At 40.7% G+C, this 16022-nt stretch overlaps 1 protein-coding gene across 1 annotated transcript in view; it reads left to right on the top strand.

Annotated features, from left to right (window-relative positions):
* The window catches only part of COL4A4 (collagen type IV alpha 4 chain), an 82407-nt gene extending 68165 nt beyond the window's left edge, over positions 1–14242 (top strand). The window contains exons 44-48 of the mRNA XM_014283623.3: positions 539–670; positions 2779–2895; positions 3619–3807; positions 5638–5924; positions 6530–14242. Coding sequence (XP_014139098.2) covers positions 539–670; positions 2779–2895; positions 3619–3807; positions 5638–5924; positions 6530–6793 — 989 coding nt within the window. The 3' untranslated portion in view covers positions 6794–14242. The remainder of the gene's footprint in view (positions 1–538; positions 671–2778; positions 2896–3618; positions 3808–5637; positions 5925–6529) is intronic.
* Positions 14243–16022: the final 1780 nt, after the last annotated feature.

Here is a 16022-nt window from a genome sequence, read left to right as displayed (position 1 = left end):
ATAATACTGGATTACTACAAACACTGAAGTCTTAATCTGACTCCTATTTTGTTCCAAAATACAAATAGCCAATAGCTCCCAGTAGCTTTCGATACATAATATGTGGCCATTCTTATTTTTTTTATTATGACTCTTATTACATGGATATTGTGGGTTAGCTGCTTTGGCCTGCTTATTGATGGTTTTGCAGTCATAGAATAGGCAAAATGCTGTAAATCTTCACTAAGGTGTTTGTGCTGAAGTTGGGTAGACTTTAGGTTTTAACTCAAATCAGTTTGGGGCACATTAAGATAGAAACTATATAGCAAATATCTGAAACATACCAGCTAGCATACACTTGCTAACACATGCTTACCATGCTGGTAAATCCTGTGCTAAAAGACTCAGAGTAAAATTAAGAGCGCTGAGACTCAACTAATTCAAGATTTTAAAATACTTAAAACATACACTTGAGTACCAAAATGAGGTATGTTAATTTTTCACATGGGAGCTATCAACCAGTCCTCAGTCTAATTCACCTTCCTATTACACATTCCAGGCGACCCTGGTGAACCAGGAAAAATAGATGATTCATGCCGTGCAATCCCAGGGCCTCCTGGGGAAGCAGGGCAAAGAGGAGATGATGGCTCTGTAGGATTACCAGGGGCAATAGGCCACCCTGGAGCCCAAGGTAAGCTTGTGTTTTGAAAGCTTGGATGTTTATTTTAGCCATTTAGACAACAAATGGAAAAAGGTCACAGTCCTTTTTTATGTTTTATCCTGTCTCCTCCCCTTAAACACTTATTAACAGTCTCCAGAAACACTTAGTGGGCTGGTTAATGCTGAGGATGATGGATCAATATAGCTGAAACCAGGCTGCTTGAGCCTGCCTGCCCTGAATTCCCTTTTCCTAGGCCAGGGAGGGCAAAAGTATCAGGCACTGTTGACAAAAAGTTCTTCAAACTCTATTTTTCCTTCTTTTACCAACAATGAAAAAGCAATGCTTCAAACCAATCTTATGGTTTAGACAGGTTTTATTTTGAGGATGTTAAAAATAGACATGCTTTAAAATTTAGCAGTAATGAATCACAAAGCTCTGCTAACCAAAGTCCTGAAAGGACACTGAAGTCAGAGAGGCATCTACAATAGCACTTTTTTATCTGTTAAAACATGAAAAAGTTACCACAAAAGAAACTGACCAAAGAGATTTTAAAAAGAAGTGAGAAAAGACTGTAACTTTCTTCTGGTAGATAAAAAGAAAACAAGGGTGATGCTGGCATGGTTCATTCCAAAAGAGTGAGCATCTTTATAGAAATATAGCCTAGCATGTCTGCGTAGTTTCTTCAGTTTGGGTTGTGTCTAAATGTGGCGTCTTCAGTTTAGATAGTGGAATTCCTTATGTAATTTTAAATATTTCCTACTTGGAAAACTGAAGTTTTTTGTGGTGGCTGCACTGGACATCCAGTGTCTCCAGAGAGAAAAATCCATTATTTTCTCCCAGGAGATTCCCTGCAGTAGCCATTCCCCGCATGAAAGTGTACACAAGGCAATTTTCAGTGATCTAGTTTTACATACCTTAATTGATTTGCCAACTAAAAGGTGTTTCTGGGTTGAACAGCTGTATTTCCATTATATACATCATTAAAACAGTTTCTGTGAAACCAGATGACACAGTGATACCTACTCACACCGGTTTTACGACAGAAACACTTTAGTAATGCTTTTCCTTTCATGAAGATAGCAGAATTCCAGTTTTCTCCTGGCTTGGAAGGCAAACTGGAGGTTTTACTGGCAGAAGCAATGCAGGTTACTAAAACTTCAGTGTACTTGAGCTTTGGCAAAATAACTCTGCAACCAACATTGAAAAGCTGTTAAATTGGTTTGACTGGTTTAGATTTTTGTAATGAATCTACTAAAAAGTAACATGGGGAAATTTTGAATGTTGTGAAGCAACTTTGAATTACTCAGCCTGCAGGTTAAATAGCAAAATTTTCAAGGAATGAAACACCATTAATGAGAAACAACTGTGGTGCTAGAGAAACATACTCATCTGAAAACTGTTTTTTCCCCAAAAGAGGAAAAGCACTGCTGGGTGCAATAATACTTGACAAGCATAACTTCATTCAATTCAAGTTATGTTTAAAGTAGCCAGTGAACAGGACCATTACCATCGGTGCCCTGCATGTGAGACTTATGCTTTACTGTCACGGCCACACCTTGTTTTCTGCTTATGTATAAAAATACATGTACATTTGAGAAATATAAAAAGGTGAAGCCATCAGGAGCCTAAAAGTTACTGAATGTAGCCCAGTTCTGCAGTCCCTCCCTGCTCTGTAAGAACTCCAATACGTGCAGTACTCACAGGAAGTTCACTACGTGTTTGAAAGCTTTGCTTAATTGGGTCCTAAAAGAGGAAGGCCTGCCTTAGGATGAGTTATAACTCATTATATGGTACAGATACTGATGGCAATTCTGCGAGAGGCTTGTCATAATAATGCTTGTTAGTGCTCTGATTTCAACTGCAAATCACACAGGCTCTGTAGAGAGGACTTAAAACGGTATCAGGAGCTGAATGTTGCAAAAGTCATGCCTCTGAGCTACTAGTGTGGTCTCAAGACGAGTAAGTTGTAAAGAGAATTCCCAGCAGAAAGCAGTTCTGCACCTTGCTGTCCTGAGGCATCATTTCTTGGTGGTGTCTGTTCTGCTGACCGGCCCTTTGCATGCTGTGTACGTTTGGACAATGTATAACCTTTAAATGCAGCCATATCAAGGGAAAGTGCTTACCTTGTATTTATCTAGGAAGAAAAGGTGAAGAAGGGTCACGTGGCCTACCAGGCCAAGATGGTTTACCTGGGGCACCTGGACCACCAGGCGACCAAGGGAATGTAGGAGAGCAAGGATTTGCTGGGCCACAAGGTAAGAATGGAACATGACTTTTGGGAGAGATGTGCGAGATGGTGTATAGACGAAATTTTCTCTCTCGCACATGGATACATCCACCTCTAGCCTGAGATACCACGATACTTCTTTCTCCCTCTCAGTTCAAGCCCCAACAGTGACATTTGTGAATGATTCCATAACAGATAGAAAGCCCTATCAGAAGAAAATTTATCTCAGCATCCATTATTAACCAGAAAAGCAATTAACCACGCAGGCTTAAACGCTGTATATCAATAGGTATGCGTTTCTGAGTCAGGGCTAATAGTGCAACTGTCTGTGAGTAATTAAAATTGTATTTTAACTGTGACTGCTGTTTAACAAATTAATGGTTTAATACATATGTAAGGAAAGGGCATTGACTGTTACTGCAGGGATTCAAATTCAGTCCAGACAAGTCATCCTAGTGAGTACATCTGGGAAGCCACTGCCCACCTCAGTTCGTTTCTTAATCCATATAGCATAGGGCAGAAGCACAAAAGAAAACCCAACCGTCAAGCATTCAGTGGCAATCTAGTTCATTTCTCTCCCATAAGGAGGATAACGTGAGTGTACTGGTGTCTTTATTGCCCACGACAACCTATGAAGTTGTACTATATTCAGTCAGGAACCCGTTACTGAACACTTAAATATAGCCAAAATTCACACCAGCTCTGTGTTTCATAAATAAAAATAATTTTTACCTTTTCTCCTATGTGTAAGGTCCACCTGGCCGTACTGGTATCCCAGGACCACCAGGCCCCCATATTAGATCTGCAAGTGGATTCTTGCTCGTCCTTCACAGTCAGTCAGACAGAGAACCACTCTGTCCACAGGGGATGCCAAAATTATGGACTGGCTATAGTCTGCTGTACCTGGAAGGACAAGAGAAAGCTCATAATCAAGATCTCGGTATGTATTGTAATACATAATTGCTCTCCAGTTAAGGTCTAATTTGGTGCAATCTATACAATGAAAGACAAGTCAAATGGAGCACGCTATACAATCATCAATTACTTTTTTCTGGAGACTCAAAACTAATTTACACTGCTTGGTTACGCTGCCCTATTATGTGACCCATTTAAAATGGCTTTCTGCTGCTATGCAGTTGAATGAAAAAAAGTGTTTCTACCTCTAAGTAATATTGAATAGAATTTGGAGACATGAGTGGTTTATTTCACTTATCCTTGCTAGTCATTTCGGGCTGTCTTTGAACTTACGGGAGAGATTTTCCTAGACCTGGAATCTCATTTGGCCATTCTGAAATAACTCCCTGCAGGATATTGCTCCCTTTTACTGTAGAAACAGCTTGGGGAAAAGAGCTGGTTAAATTAGGTAGTCGCAGTTAGGTAGTATAAGCAAGCTGTACAAATAAAATTATGCATCATGTGTACACAGCAGAATTATGTGCTTTTAAGAGTCAGAAGTCTTTTTTGGGAAAGACAGAGCCAAATTTCTCCCAAAGACAGCTCTTCTTGGTGTCCTGGGTCATTTCTTCTACAATGCTGACTAAAATTAGCTGTTGTCTAAATAAGTCATCTGACTTGGAGCTGGAGAAACTGATTGGTGGCAACTGCACAGAAGAAATTTCCTAAATTCTTGTTCAGTTTTATACCAGAGGCAGAGAAGTCTCCTAGGAGGAAAGATCAAGGACCTAACAAGCTGGACAAGAAAAAGAAGTGTTTAAAAGAGCAATAAAAAGAGTTATTTTTAGTACAGCAGTGTTGTTTTGAAATGTTTTCACTATTGTGTGTTTGACATTCCCCAGGAAAGCCAGTTGGTAACAGAAAGCCTTACAACAGCAGTGAAAATAGGACACAAAGAAAATAGTCCTTGTTTCCTGTGACTAGGGTCTTCTTTTTTGCAGGCATTTTCCTTACTCAGGCTATTCCAGACCCTTTATTAGTACTGGAATGGAGTATTATCAGTGATAAACAAAACCGACTTCTATATAGAAGTGTTACGTGTCTTTAAGGCAGGCATTAGGGTTTTGGGGTGTTACAGAAATAATAAATCACACAAAGTTCAAGGCAGAACATATATGCAGTGATTATTATTGTTAACTAAATAGGTCATCATGAAACTGTTCTAAATTCAGTTCTGGAAGAACAACTTCACCTCTGAAGTATGCTGAAGTATGCACTAGGTACTTCTTAATTCCCACTGATGTCTGCCTGATGAGAATTTTGCAGGATTGGCTCTGCAAAATCCCTCAATCCTTTTATTTCACTTTGAGAGTCTGTGAAACCTTTCTGGAAGGCAGCAGAACAGCTGCTGAGATTTTGGCTTAACACACTGGTAGCAATGGCTTGTCATACTTTACAAAAATTTTCTATTTATCAGCTTTGGCATTTGTTTTCTTACTGCTCCTAATGAGTTTGTAAATAGCTAATCTCCTTTTAAACCAGCCACCACCTCTTGCCTAATTTATTTTTCAGCGTTGGCAAAGCTAAGAAATTTGTTATCATAACTGTTTCCCATGGAGACAAACTACATCATGTTTAAATACTGGACTGTGACACAGTTAAACATTATTGGTCAAAGGAAGATACTTACTGGTAAAAAAAAGTTTCTGTTTTCAATTAACTAGTCATTTTGGTAAAGAGCCTGGGAGGTTTAAGATCTGTGAATTATGTAACTACTGTCAAGACACATAGTTTTGCAGTAACATTGCCCAGAATAGTATTTTCAATTTACCTAGAAAGAAGTGGAGTAATTTTCATCCCTTGTTATTATTTTCAGGTCTGGCAGGATCTTGCCTTCCTGTGTTTAACACCATGCCATTTGCTTACTGTAATATCAACCAAGTTTGTTACTACGCCAGTCGAAACGATAAGTCTTACTGGTTGTCAAGTGCAGCTCCTTTACCAATGACGCCTCTCTCTGAAGAGGAAATACAGCCCTACATAAGCAGGTGTGCGGTATGCGAGGCCCCAGCCCAAGCAGTAGCAATTCACAGCCAAGATCAGTCAATTCCTCCCTGCCCGGTCAACTGGAGGAGTCTCTGGATAGGATATTCTTTTTTGATGGTAAGAGTCTTTGCATACGGTCATATATGTAAAAGTTTCTTCCATACAGCTTTTGTGTTCAAAGATTTTTAGCTCTGAAAACTAAAACTATCCAACGTCTAGCAAACATTAAAAAGGAAAATTCACAAAAAGAAACGAGGGTTACTTCCAAACTGGGGAACCTGGCTGTAGCTATATACACTAAAGCCATAGCCTTAAGCTACACACTTCTTAAAATTACAGAGATTTTGCTTATATTTCTTTAATAAACAATGGGATTTTCACATATGAAGACACACTTTTCAGAATTAGAGGTCCAGGTCTTTTTAAAGCCACCCTCTAATTACATTTGTAGCAGTTTAGTAACAGCATCGTTTAGAATCAACCCAGATTTACTCTTTTCTTAGTTTGATAAATACCAGAAAAATAAGTGAGCTGGCTCTAGACTTTTGAGATTAACTCATTACAAAAGAAATTAAGATTTTCTCCAGCAAGGGAAGCTTACTCCAACTTAAGATCACCAAAAATAGTACCGTTAAAAGAAAATAAAGTCAGAAAAAGACAGATTAACATGATTTACCTATTTTTCATGCACACTTATCAGGTTCTTTCATTGCTCTTTCCAGCACACTGGATCTGGTGATCAGGGTGGTGGACAGTCCCTTATGTCACCTGGAAGTTGCCTAGAAGACTTCAGATCAGCACCATTCATTGAATGCCAGGGTCAGCGGGGAACATGTCAATTTTTTGCTAACGAATACAGTTTCTGGCTAACAACTGTGATGCCCGAGTTGCAGTTTGCATCAGCCCCCCTGTCAGGAACTCTTAAAGAAGGACAAGAGCAGAGGAAAAAAATCAGTAGATGCCAGGTATGCCTGAAGCATGGCTAACAAGCGAAACAAAAGTGAACAGCTAGAGCGAGACTTGCATAAAGATGAACAATATGCTAAAGGTTTAAACAGTGTTTAATAATATTTGTAGTATGAAAGTGTGCAGCACTGTTTGTTTGAACAGAAATGCAAGGCTGAAAGATGAAGGACGTGTTGAGCCTCATCCACCCATGCACACACATCTACAAGTAGCAAAACCCACCGTAAATGATGTAATACCAAGAAATTAAACTGTCACATCGGAGTCCACTGCCATAAAATACAGGTAACAAGGGGAGTCTGGAGGGTAGAGTCAAGCCGGGAATACCAAGGAAATCAGACCTATTGTGCAAGACAATGGATGTCCTGTTAGAAATGGCATTTACAGCAGGAAGAGCATGTGCATGTATATGGCATATTACAAATATTTATCCTTACAGATACAGATGTGCAAACATACAAATGTCTTAAAGCCCTATAGCTGAATTTCCCAAGCTAAAGAAACTTGCACATGCTGTTTCTGAGGGAAGGGGAAAATGTAATTGTAAAAAACCCTCATAATAAGAACAAGGGAGAAGAAAGTCTTTTACCATTGCAGTACTGAAAACAGACTGCAAATAAACTGTTAATTGGGCTTTCATAAGCAACAAAAAGTTGCAAATCTGTTTAACGGTAGGTTATGTAAGAAAATAAAATTAGCTGAGATAACGCATCCTTAAGAAGCTGTATTTATATTTGCAATTAATTTCTAAGAGCAGTTAAATTATTAAACTCCCAATCCAAGTGGCTGAAGAAACAAAGCAGTTTCTAAAGTTAATTGGAAAGAAACAGTAGCATGGTGATAAAATGGGTGAACTTACCCGAGTGATGAATAGAAGTGGTGCTAGGACAACTGTCTAAACCTGAAGCCAATACATTTTGTTAATTTTTGCTTCTCTATTTGTGAATACACCACCAACAAAAAGAACAGTCACCTTTAAGATCCTTATGGAATCATAGCTCTAGAGATGCTTTGTATTTTTTAAAGCATTGACTGTTACAATGTTTATAAGCTAACACACTAATCACCTTTTGAAAAAGTTCACATCTATACCTTCTTCATTCAGCTATAAATCCAAAACTATTAAATGTGTATTTGAATCATGATGGAACTACTGAAAACACAGATGGCACATGGGGAATTTATCATGTGCAGAAGGGCCACAAATGCTCTTTTTACCACTTAAATAAGCTATGTTTTACTAGAACGGAATAAAATGTTTTTTCCAGCACTTTTCATTTCAGTTTGTGTTCACTAAGAGAGGTGCCCCCAGCAAAAGGATTTTCAAGGAAACAGAACCACGTCCAAGAGTCCTAATTCAAAGCAAACTCCTTCTGAAGCCATCACAAGTACAACAGGCTGATCTGCTGGTTTCAAGTTGGATACACAAACTCAAAGAGCAGGAAAGACAGACATTCCAGTCCCAGCCAGAGGAAAATAAAATAGTCAGAGGATAAGTCCATTCAAGTGTAAATACATCAGACTGTGTAACCTCATTCTGACAAAACCAGGCAAACCTCTCTCATCTGCTGTGCTTACATGGAGGTCAACTCACTCCCCTGCTCTTCCACCTGGGGCAGGGTCAGGAGCCCTCCTGGGGCATGTCCCAGTCCCCACCTCTCTCAGGGAACGTTTCCCTCTTGGTCCCAGTGGCCTGCTGGGACAGGGCACACCTCTCAGTTCACTCCCCAGTGATCCCAGCTGCGTCAGATCTGGCACACCACACAGTCTTTTGAGGAGGGACTAATCCCTGCTGTTGAACTGTATGAAAGAATTTAATCCCCTCCTGCTTCAGACAGCGTCCCACATGCAGGCAAGGCTGGCTTTCCAGTGTGCAGTAGAAGCCAACATCTTGACTCCGCAAGGTGCCGAGTAGCTTCAGAGCTTACCGCTGTGAGAACAAAGCTGCACGTAGAGGAGCACCATGGCCGAGTCACCTGTTCGGTAAGGTGTGCAAACTGTGTTTCCTGAAAGGCCACAGCTAGAACCACACTGGGCTAGTAACTTCAGCTTATGTTCACAGTAGCAGATAAATGTCCCACTTCCTCACGGGATTTAGGTAATTCCACATTAAGGTCTCATTTATGAGCTTTTCCTGACAGTACCTACCAGCTCCTCCCTTACTCATTTGCAGCCTCTTCTCGGGTTAGAAACTCTCTGGAGAGCTGCAGTCCCTTTCCTGGAAGCATTTGCAGTGGGGCTTGTGGTACTAACTACACTTTAGTAAACAATAAAGAAAACTTTATACACTGTGTTATTGCAAACTTTATCATAGACAAGATGGAATAAAATGGGATTTTGGAATTGGATCTGTGTTCACCTAACTTAAAACAAGTACAGAGAAAAATCTTAAAAGCATCGGAGAAAATCAACAAAAAAAGACCCAATAATCTAAACAAGCAATTCCATGGCATTTTATCTGCTCATTTGATTTAAAAACACTGTGTGAACCAGTCATGTTTTTCTCTTATTTTAACGAAGTTTTTGCACCTGTGCCAGTTACATTGTACTACGTTCTGTAAGAACATACTATATAATGCATTTTTAGGCTACCACTGATAGTTTAAATATTTAATAGGTGTCTAAATTCCCGTTTCATGCTTAGCTGATTCTGTAAGGCATTTGTCAGCAATATTGTACTAATTGAAAATGAAATTGCAGATAAATTGCTTAATATTACAAAGTAAGACAGACCCAAGTATAAAGCAGCATATGCTTTAATTCTGCAATCATTTGCCCAGTGACTATAAGCAGAAAAATAATTGGTAAACTATTCATAGGAAACCTAATTATGAAATTTTATGTGAAAAGGGACAGCTGAAGCTGTTCATGAGTAAAAACACTCCTAAAGGCAACGACCTTCTGCTAGTCCTTATAGTCCAGATCACCCTTACTGCTGCATTCAAGAGCTTTGGATCTCGTGTAGGCCCAGTACAGAAGCGAGTATTATCTTGAACAGCCGGCAGGGTATTAATAGCAACACTGAAAATTCTGCTGGCTGTGCTTGAAGGTCATTGGGATTAGAGCTGTTTGGGGTGAACTGCCCCAGCATTCAATTCAGAACCTGTGATTTACAACGAGGAGACTTGCTCGCCCATCACCCTTGCAAACCACGGCATCTGTATGGCTTGGAAGCAGGGAAGATGCCTGGCTCTAACTCACGGCAAATCCTCAGGGCAGCGTTCAGGCCCTTCCCTCTCCGTCACATCCCTCCGCATCAGGATTTCCAGAACATAACGTTGTCTCTCAAAAGGGAGAGAATAAAGCACAACTGGAAATGGGTATCGCTCATTTTGTCACAATGGTGCTATGTTGTAAAAATGGTACTTTTCATGTGTATTTTGAAATTATTTCTGTACAGTAGAATTTCTGAATTTCAGGTCCACAGTTCACATGCTAAAAGCCACCATCAGAATGAGGTAACAGAGAAGGTGTTTAGCTGGGGCCAGTATGCAGATCCAAACTGCAACTTCCTACAACAGCAGCCACCTGCCGAGGGCCAGGCCAGTGTCCGGGGTCCCCTGCCTGCCCCCGGGGTGCCCTGCCTGCCATGTGCCCTCAGCAGCGATGTCACCTGCCGGGCAGCTGCTGAACGCCTGTGACAAGCTGGCCCCAGCTGGCAGCCAAGCACCTACCCAGCTGCTTCCCCCCACGCCCCAAGCAGGACAGGGAAGAAAATTGGAGGAGAAAGAACAAGAAAACCAGAGTGTCAAAACATTGGCACAGGAATTGCTTACCAAGTACTGTTGTGGGCTAAACTGACTCAGCTCAGAGAATTTAACTTAATGTACTGCCAGTTAGCATAAATATTTAATTACTGATTCAGGTTTTGGGAAACAAGTTGACAACACCTGAAAACACCTTTCCTCCCGCTTTCCCAGGCTCAGCTTCACTCCAGACTCCTCTCTGCCCCCTTGTTATCTCTGCAGGTTTTACTCGGTCCCTTTGGTGAGGCAAGAGGTGGCACAAAGCTTCGGGGGCAGGATGGGGGAGCGGGGTACAAAGCGCTTTCTTCTGCACCTTCCTTCTCACTCTTTTCCTGTGCTGTGACCTTGGTCCTCCAAAGGCTGCAGTCCTTTTGGGAGGACCTGCTCTGCACGGGTCCTCCAAGGGCTCCAGTCCTTCAGGGGCGTGCCTGTTCTGCCACGGAGCACCTCCGCCTCCTCCTGACCTTGGATTTCTCAGAGCAGAAAACTGCTTAAAGACTCATTCCCAGAATTGCATTATTATGTGCAACAAGTTTAAGCAAAACTGTTCCAGGAATTCTTCCAGGGTAAACTCTTAACCAAACAACTCTTTCCTACTTTGGCTGGTTCATAAGCACCAGAGAAAAGCAAAAAAAGTATCAAAACAAGTTCAAAAACATAGAATTCCTATAGTCCATACATGTTTTGCCTGTGTTTAAGGCAAGTGAAATAAGCCTTTCATCCATCAACACAAGCTGCTGTTTTCTTGTTTGAGTAAGTTTCCTCTAAGTTTCACAGCACACTTGAGGAAAAACTAAGTTTGATCTGCATGATGCCTTCTGCTCCTGGTGCACAGCTGAAGACTGCCAGCCTGCAATGACCGTGCAAGCTCTCCAGCACAGCCTGCAGGATCACAACATCAACCCTCATCAATTCGTTAAGTATCACCATGATCGGAACTCAAGAAACAAACCACATCCACCTAGGGAATTTTTTCGTGTCGTTCCACATGGACCACTGTAAATAACACCACTTTTACACCAAGAGCCCCGACTGAAGCCTGGCCGTTTCAGGTCTTACGAGCAATCCTTAAATAACTTTTGATTTCATTCAGTATGCCATACATTGTGAAAGGCTGCAAAGATGAGGATTCCTGTTCTAATGCTTTACACACATTATAACTGGGCAAGAAAGAAAAAAAAAAAAAAAAAGCCACAAACAAAAACCATTCAAGGCCACGGGGAAGATTTGTAAAGGGGAACAGCTGTTTGCAAGGAGGACTGCTCCAAAGCCAGCTGTGAAGAGGAGCTGTCTGCCCACTTCAACCAGCTGGAAAACGAGCCAGGTGGAGGAAAAACCATCATCAGCATTCAAACAGATACCGCACCACATTCATACTTAACAGCTTTCCCCTTTTCTAGTCACTTCATCCAGATGTTCCAGAAGGTACTGGAAGTTCAATTAGAGGAGGTGTTTTAGAAGTGAAAAATAAAAACAACTCCACATTTATCATTCTGGAATGAATGTATTAAACAAACATGGTTCCTCCATGTAACGCAGCCAGCCTTCAGCATCCAATACCACCGCACAGCAAATCTCACCTTGTGCTTGACCACACAGTGGTCAACTGCTTCTCAAAAGATGACAGGCTTCAGCTATGTGGTATCTGAAATTTCACAGATTTCAATGTTTTCCACAGATTCACCGAAGCAGAAATGCAAAACGCAGCACAAAATTCTACCCAATTTCTAAAGAAACATACGTAGTGAAGTACCACACTAATGAACTCTCCTATTGAAAGTCAGCTGCCAAACAGAGAACATGCACGTGCGTTGCCCCCGTGCACTCTATAGAAAGATTTGGAATGAAGCACTCAAGCCTCAAACTGACGCCGTGTTCAGCTTGGTAAAACAAAGCTTCAGTACACAGAAAAGCGATACCTTTTTCAGAATTGAGTTTTCCATGCAGTGATTACTAACACCACTCCTACTGTAGACAGATGCTCCCTCTTACACGATTTACCATGATGAAGACAGGGGTGTTTTCATTAAAGCAGAGATTAAACTTTCTCAGAGGCAGAAAACAATTCTGATGGGAATTGAAGAGATTAGAAACAGCTACTCTGAGGCAGTTGCAGCTGTAGTTGGTTAGATTCTGCATTCTGTATTTTAAAAGCTCTAAAGCAAATTAGTACTTCCAAAAGTTTTCATTTTATTGTGCTTAAGCATTTAAGATGCACGTAAAAAGTGAAATACGTACAATAAACGGTACCAATGTTACAGAACTTCATCACACACAGATAGGTTGTACCTCTGCGTATATAATGTATATGCTTCCTGATGGTGATGTGCAGAAACTGAGATTTTAAGCACCCTTCCTAAAGAAGGGCCTTGCAAATTAAATGCATCAGTGATCATTTACCCTCCGTCCTGCTCATTTCACTCACATAATAAAGTTCAAGCCCACATTTCTGTAAGCTAACCACTCATTCTGGATTTCGGGTCTCTAGATACACATAACAGTGAAAAGGGAATGAATAATGTATTTTTAATACAACCAGAAGTCCCAGCTCTAAACAGCAACAAAACAATTATCTTGATTCCTCCAACAAACACACTGCAACATACAGACACCTGGAACACCCCTGGCCCCGTACAGGAAAAGGGGCGTTCACAGAAACACACACCTAAGCGCTGTTCTGCACACTAAAGCCTTCCAGAATCAAGGCTGCTCGGACCTAAGCTCTGTTTTTTCAAAATGCTGGATAAAATGTAAGTGGGAGGTTTGACCCTTGCACACCAGATACTGTAAAGCTTTTATCAGAAGTTGCTGAATGACATTTTGTACTAATGTAAATGAAAAATCTTACCAAAATCAGTTGTTACATTACTAATGTTATAGCTGAGTTTAGCTCTTTAAGAGCAACGTGACCCACCTGTTAACTGGGCAAAAGAACACACGCTAGCCTTCTCAGATGTAGAACTGCGTTCATATATACTTAGTTTAGAATTAATTCTTTAAAGTCAGCAAACTGGTCATTCCTGTACATCAATATTGTACAGATTCAGGAGCAGTTCGTTAACTTCTTAGATGGGTACGAAAGATAGGGATTCACGGAAGCAGCCCACCCACCAACAGGTCTTAAACGATCCCTGTAAGGAATGGTTTGGTGAAGGATCTAACTTAAAAATCCAACATTTTCCACTAAGGTAAGAACATTTACTGTTTACCTGGTCAACAGCCCTAAGGAGGTGTTCCTTTAACCTGCTCCAAAAAGATTAAAGAAGGAAATTCCAGAATATCCCTACCTGTTAGAAAAGTTCACTATTTGCATTTAGAAATCCTTTGCTTGTTTGCTGCAGATTAGGCCAGTGTCCTCATGGCACTGGACAAAAGAGACGACCTTACCACCGTTCTGCGGCAGCAGATTCCCATCACATATATACTCGATCTTCTCTTTCACTAACCCGGCTGCTTTACCGTTCCGAGCGTGCCATATGGACAGAACTACCCGGACCGTCTTACATTTGTATGGCTGGCTGTCTGCACTTTTCACAGCTCCTGAAAGAGTAAACGGGTATCAGTATTTATTACAAGAGTTAGACCCTTTAGAAAGCAGAATATTCTTTTAGGAAGAGTCTGCAACCAGAAACTACAAATTATTAATATTTCCTTGCCCTCTGAAATCTGGTAACAAGTAAGAAATCACCAATTTATTTTTTATATATGTAGGACACAATTAGAAGCTTATAATAAAACCATAAAATTACTCTGTCCTTCATGCCCAATCCTTGAAGAAGCCACAGCACCAAGAGCAGGATCTGTTGGCTGTCTGTTTTGTTGAATGCTTGAGCATTCAGTCTTAAAAATCATTACAATTCACCGGTCAGAAGTGAAAATTAACTGCAGCCCCCATTCCCATCACACGGCAACAGAAGAGGCAGCTGTACCAAAACTGTTTCCCAAGCCATTCATTCAAGTTGCACTCAGATTTGCTGCAAAATCTTCAGACAGTGTGTATCTGTTCAGTTCCACGCTCTGGATACAAGCACCAGGTTTATAACAATATATACACTTCGCATATATGGGTATCGTATTTAAAGAGAGCAATGGGTAACAAAAGAAAGCTACTTTTGTCCTGCAGGCGTTTGCAGTTATTACAGAGGAGAAAAGGCAAGTCATTTTGCCATCATTTGGTCAGGATAACTATCTTGAACTAACAATGCTCACGGATGCTTTGCTCTATCACCTGCAACTTAAGCTCCTTTTTATATATATATATATATATAAATAAAAACTAAGACATCTGCCACAGACTGTCGATGCAGAGACCTCTATCAGGTATGCTCTCTTGCCTCTTTTCTCCTTTTTTAGGGTAAGAGCTATGAAAACTGGGATTTTCTTCAGCTCAGTTGAAACAGTCTCCTAGCAAGGTCTGTTTTAATAAAGAATTTCCCTCTCTACCCAGACACATTTTCATTCCATGAACATATATATATCACTGATTTAATGAATCTGTATTTTTTCCTTATCTGCATGTATGTGATATGAACAAATTATATCTGATGATAAGAGTTAAATTCTGCCTTTCACTTTCAAGTAAAACCAAACCAAACCAACAAACAAAAACCAAAAAAACCCAAAGGCAGAACTTTTCTGAAGTGGCCAGTCCCTTCATCATCTCCTACTGCACCCTTTATACCAACTGAGGTGTTGAAATTATTTAAGGCGTATGTGATAATAAACAAGGTGGCATTAATCGAACTTTTTTTTAAAAAAGGACCATGAAAATACTGATTTTCACCAAACAAGCAAGCAAGCATTGTTTGAAAGGTAGCCACGGAAAACAAAGCTTCAGGCAGAATGACTTCTCCACGGCAGGGTGGCCCAGCAGGACTGACCTGCTCTCCCCCTGGACACTCCTCCCCGGCACCAAGATGTCAGTTGAAGGGGGCCAGGACAAACTTGGATCTTGCTCACAGCCTGCACCGAGAGCACCATCTCCACCTACACTCATCAAGCCAGTCCCTCCCGTCGTGGTGTAGAACACGCACGACACTGTTCTCTCAGCACTTTAAAGGGAATGCCCTTTAATTTCCCCCCTTACAAGAAGTAGACGTATATTTTTTCCCTTGCAGTACCACAATAATAATTTGCCTTGCTTGAAGACAAGACAGAAGAGAAGGGGAAAAAAACTGAAAGTTAAACACGCTCTTCTTTCACTACATCTTAATTCTGGACTGCAAGAACCCCCTATTTATCAACGGTAATATGTTAGGTCATTCAACCATTAAACTTCAAGAATGTGCCTCTCTACAGGTCTGCTGATTAGGATTAATTGGGTGGGTGGCATTTCTTACACAGAACCTGGTCAGAGTTCAGAGGAAGTACAAAAAATTCACAAGAAATCACAGCTCCTGCAAAAAGGGAATCATACTTCAGATCCTAAAATATTTTATATAAAACTACTTGTTTTTAAAGAATCCTTATATGTAGAGTCAGGCACTAAACAGCGTCCGAGAAT

The sequence above is a fragment of the Falco cherrug genome, chromosome 11 (genome assembly GCF_023634085.1).
Source record: "Falco cherrug isolate bFalChe1 chromosome 11, bFalChe1.pri, whole genome shotgun sequence".
Lineage (NCBI taxonomy): Eukaryota > Metazoa > Chordata > Aves > Falconiformes > Falconidae > Falco > Falco cherrug.
Note: the sequence above shows the minus strand (reverse complement) of the source record. Positions and strands in the feature narration are given on the sequence as shown.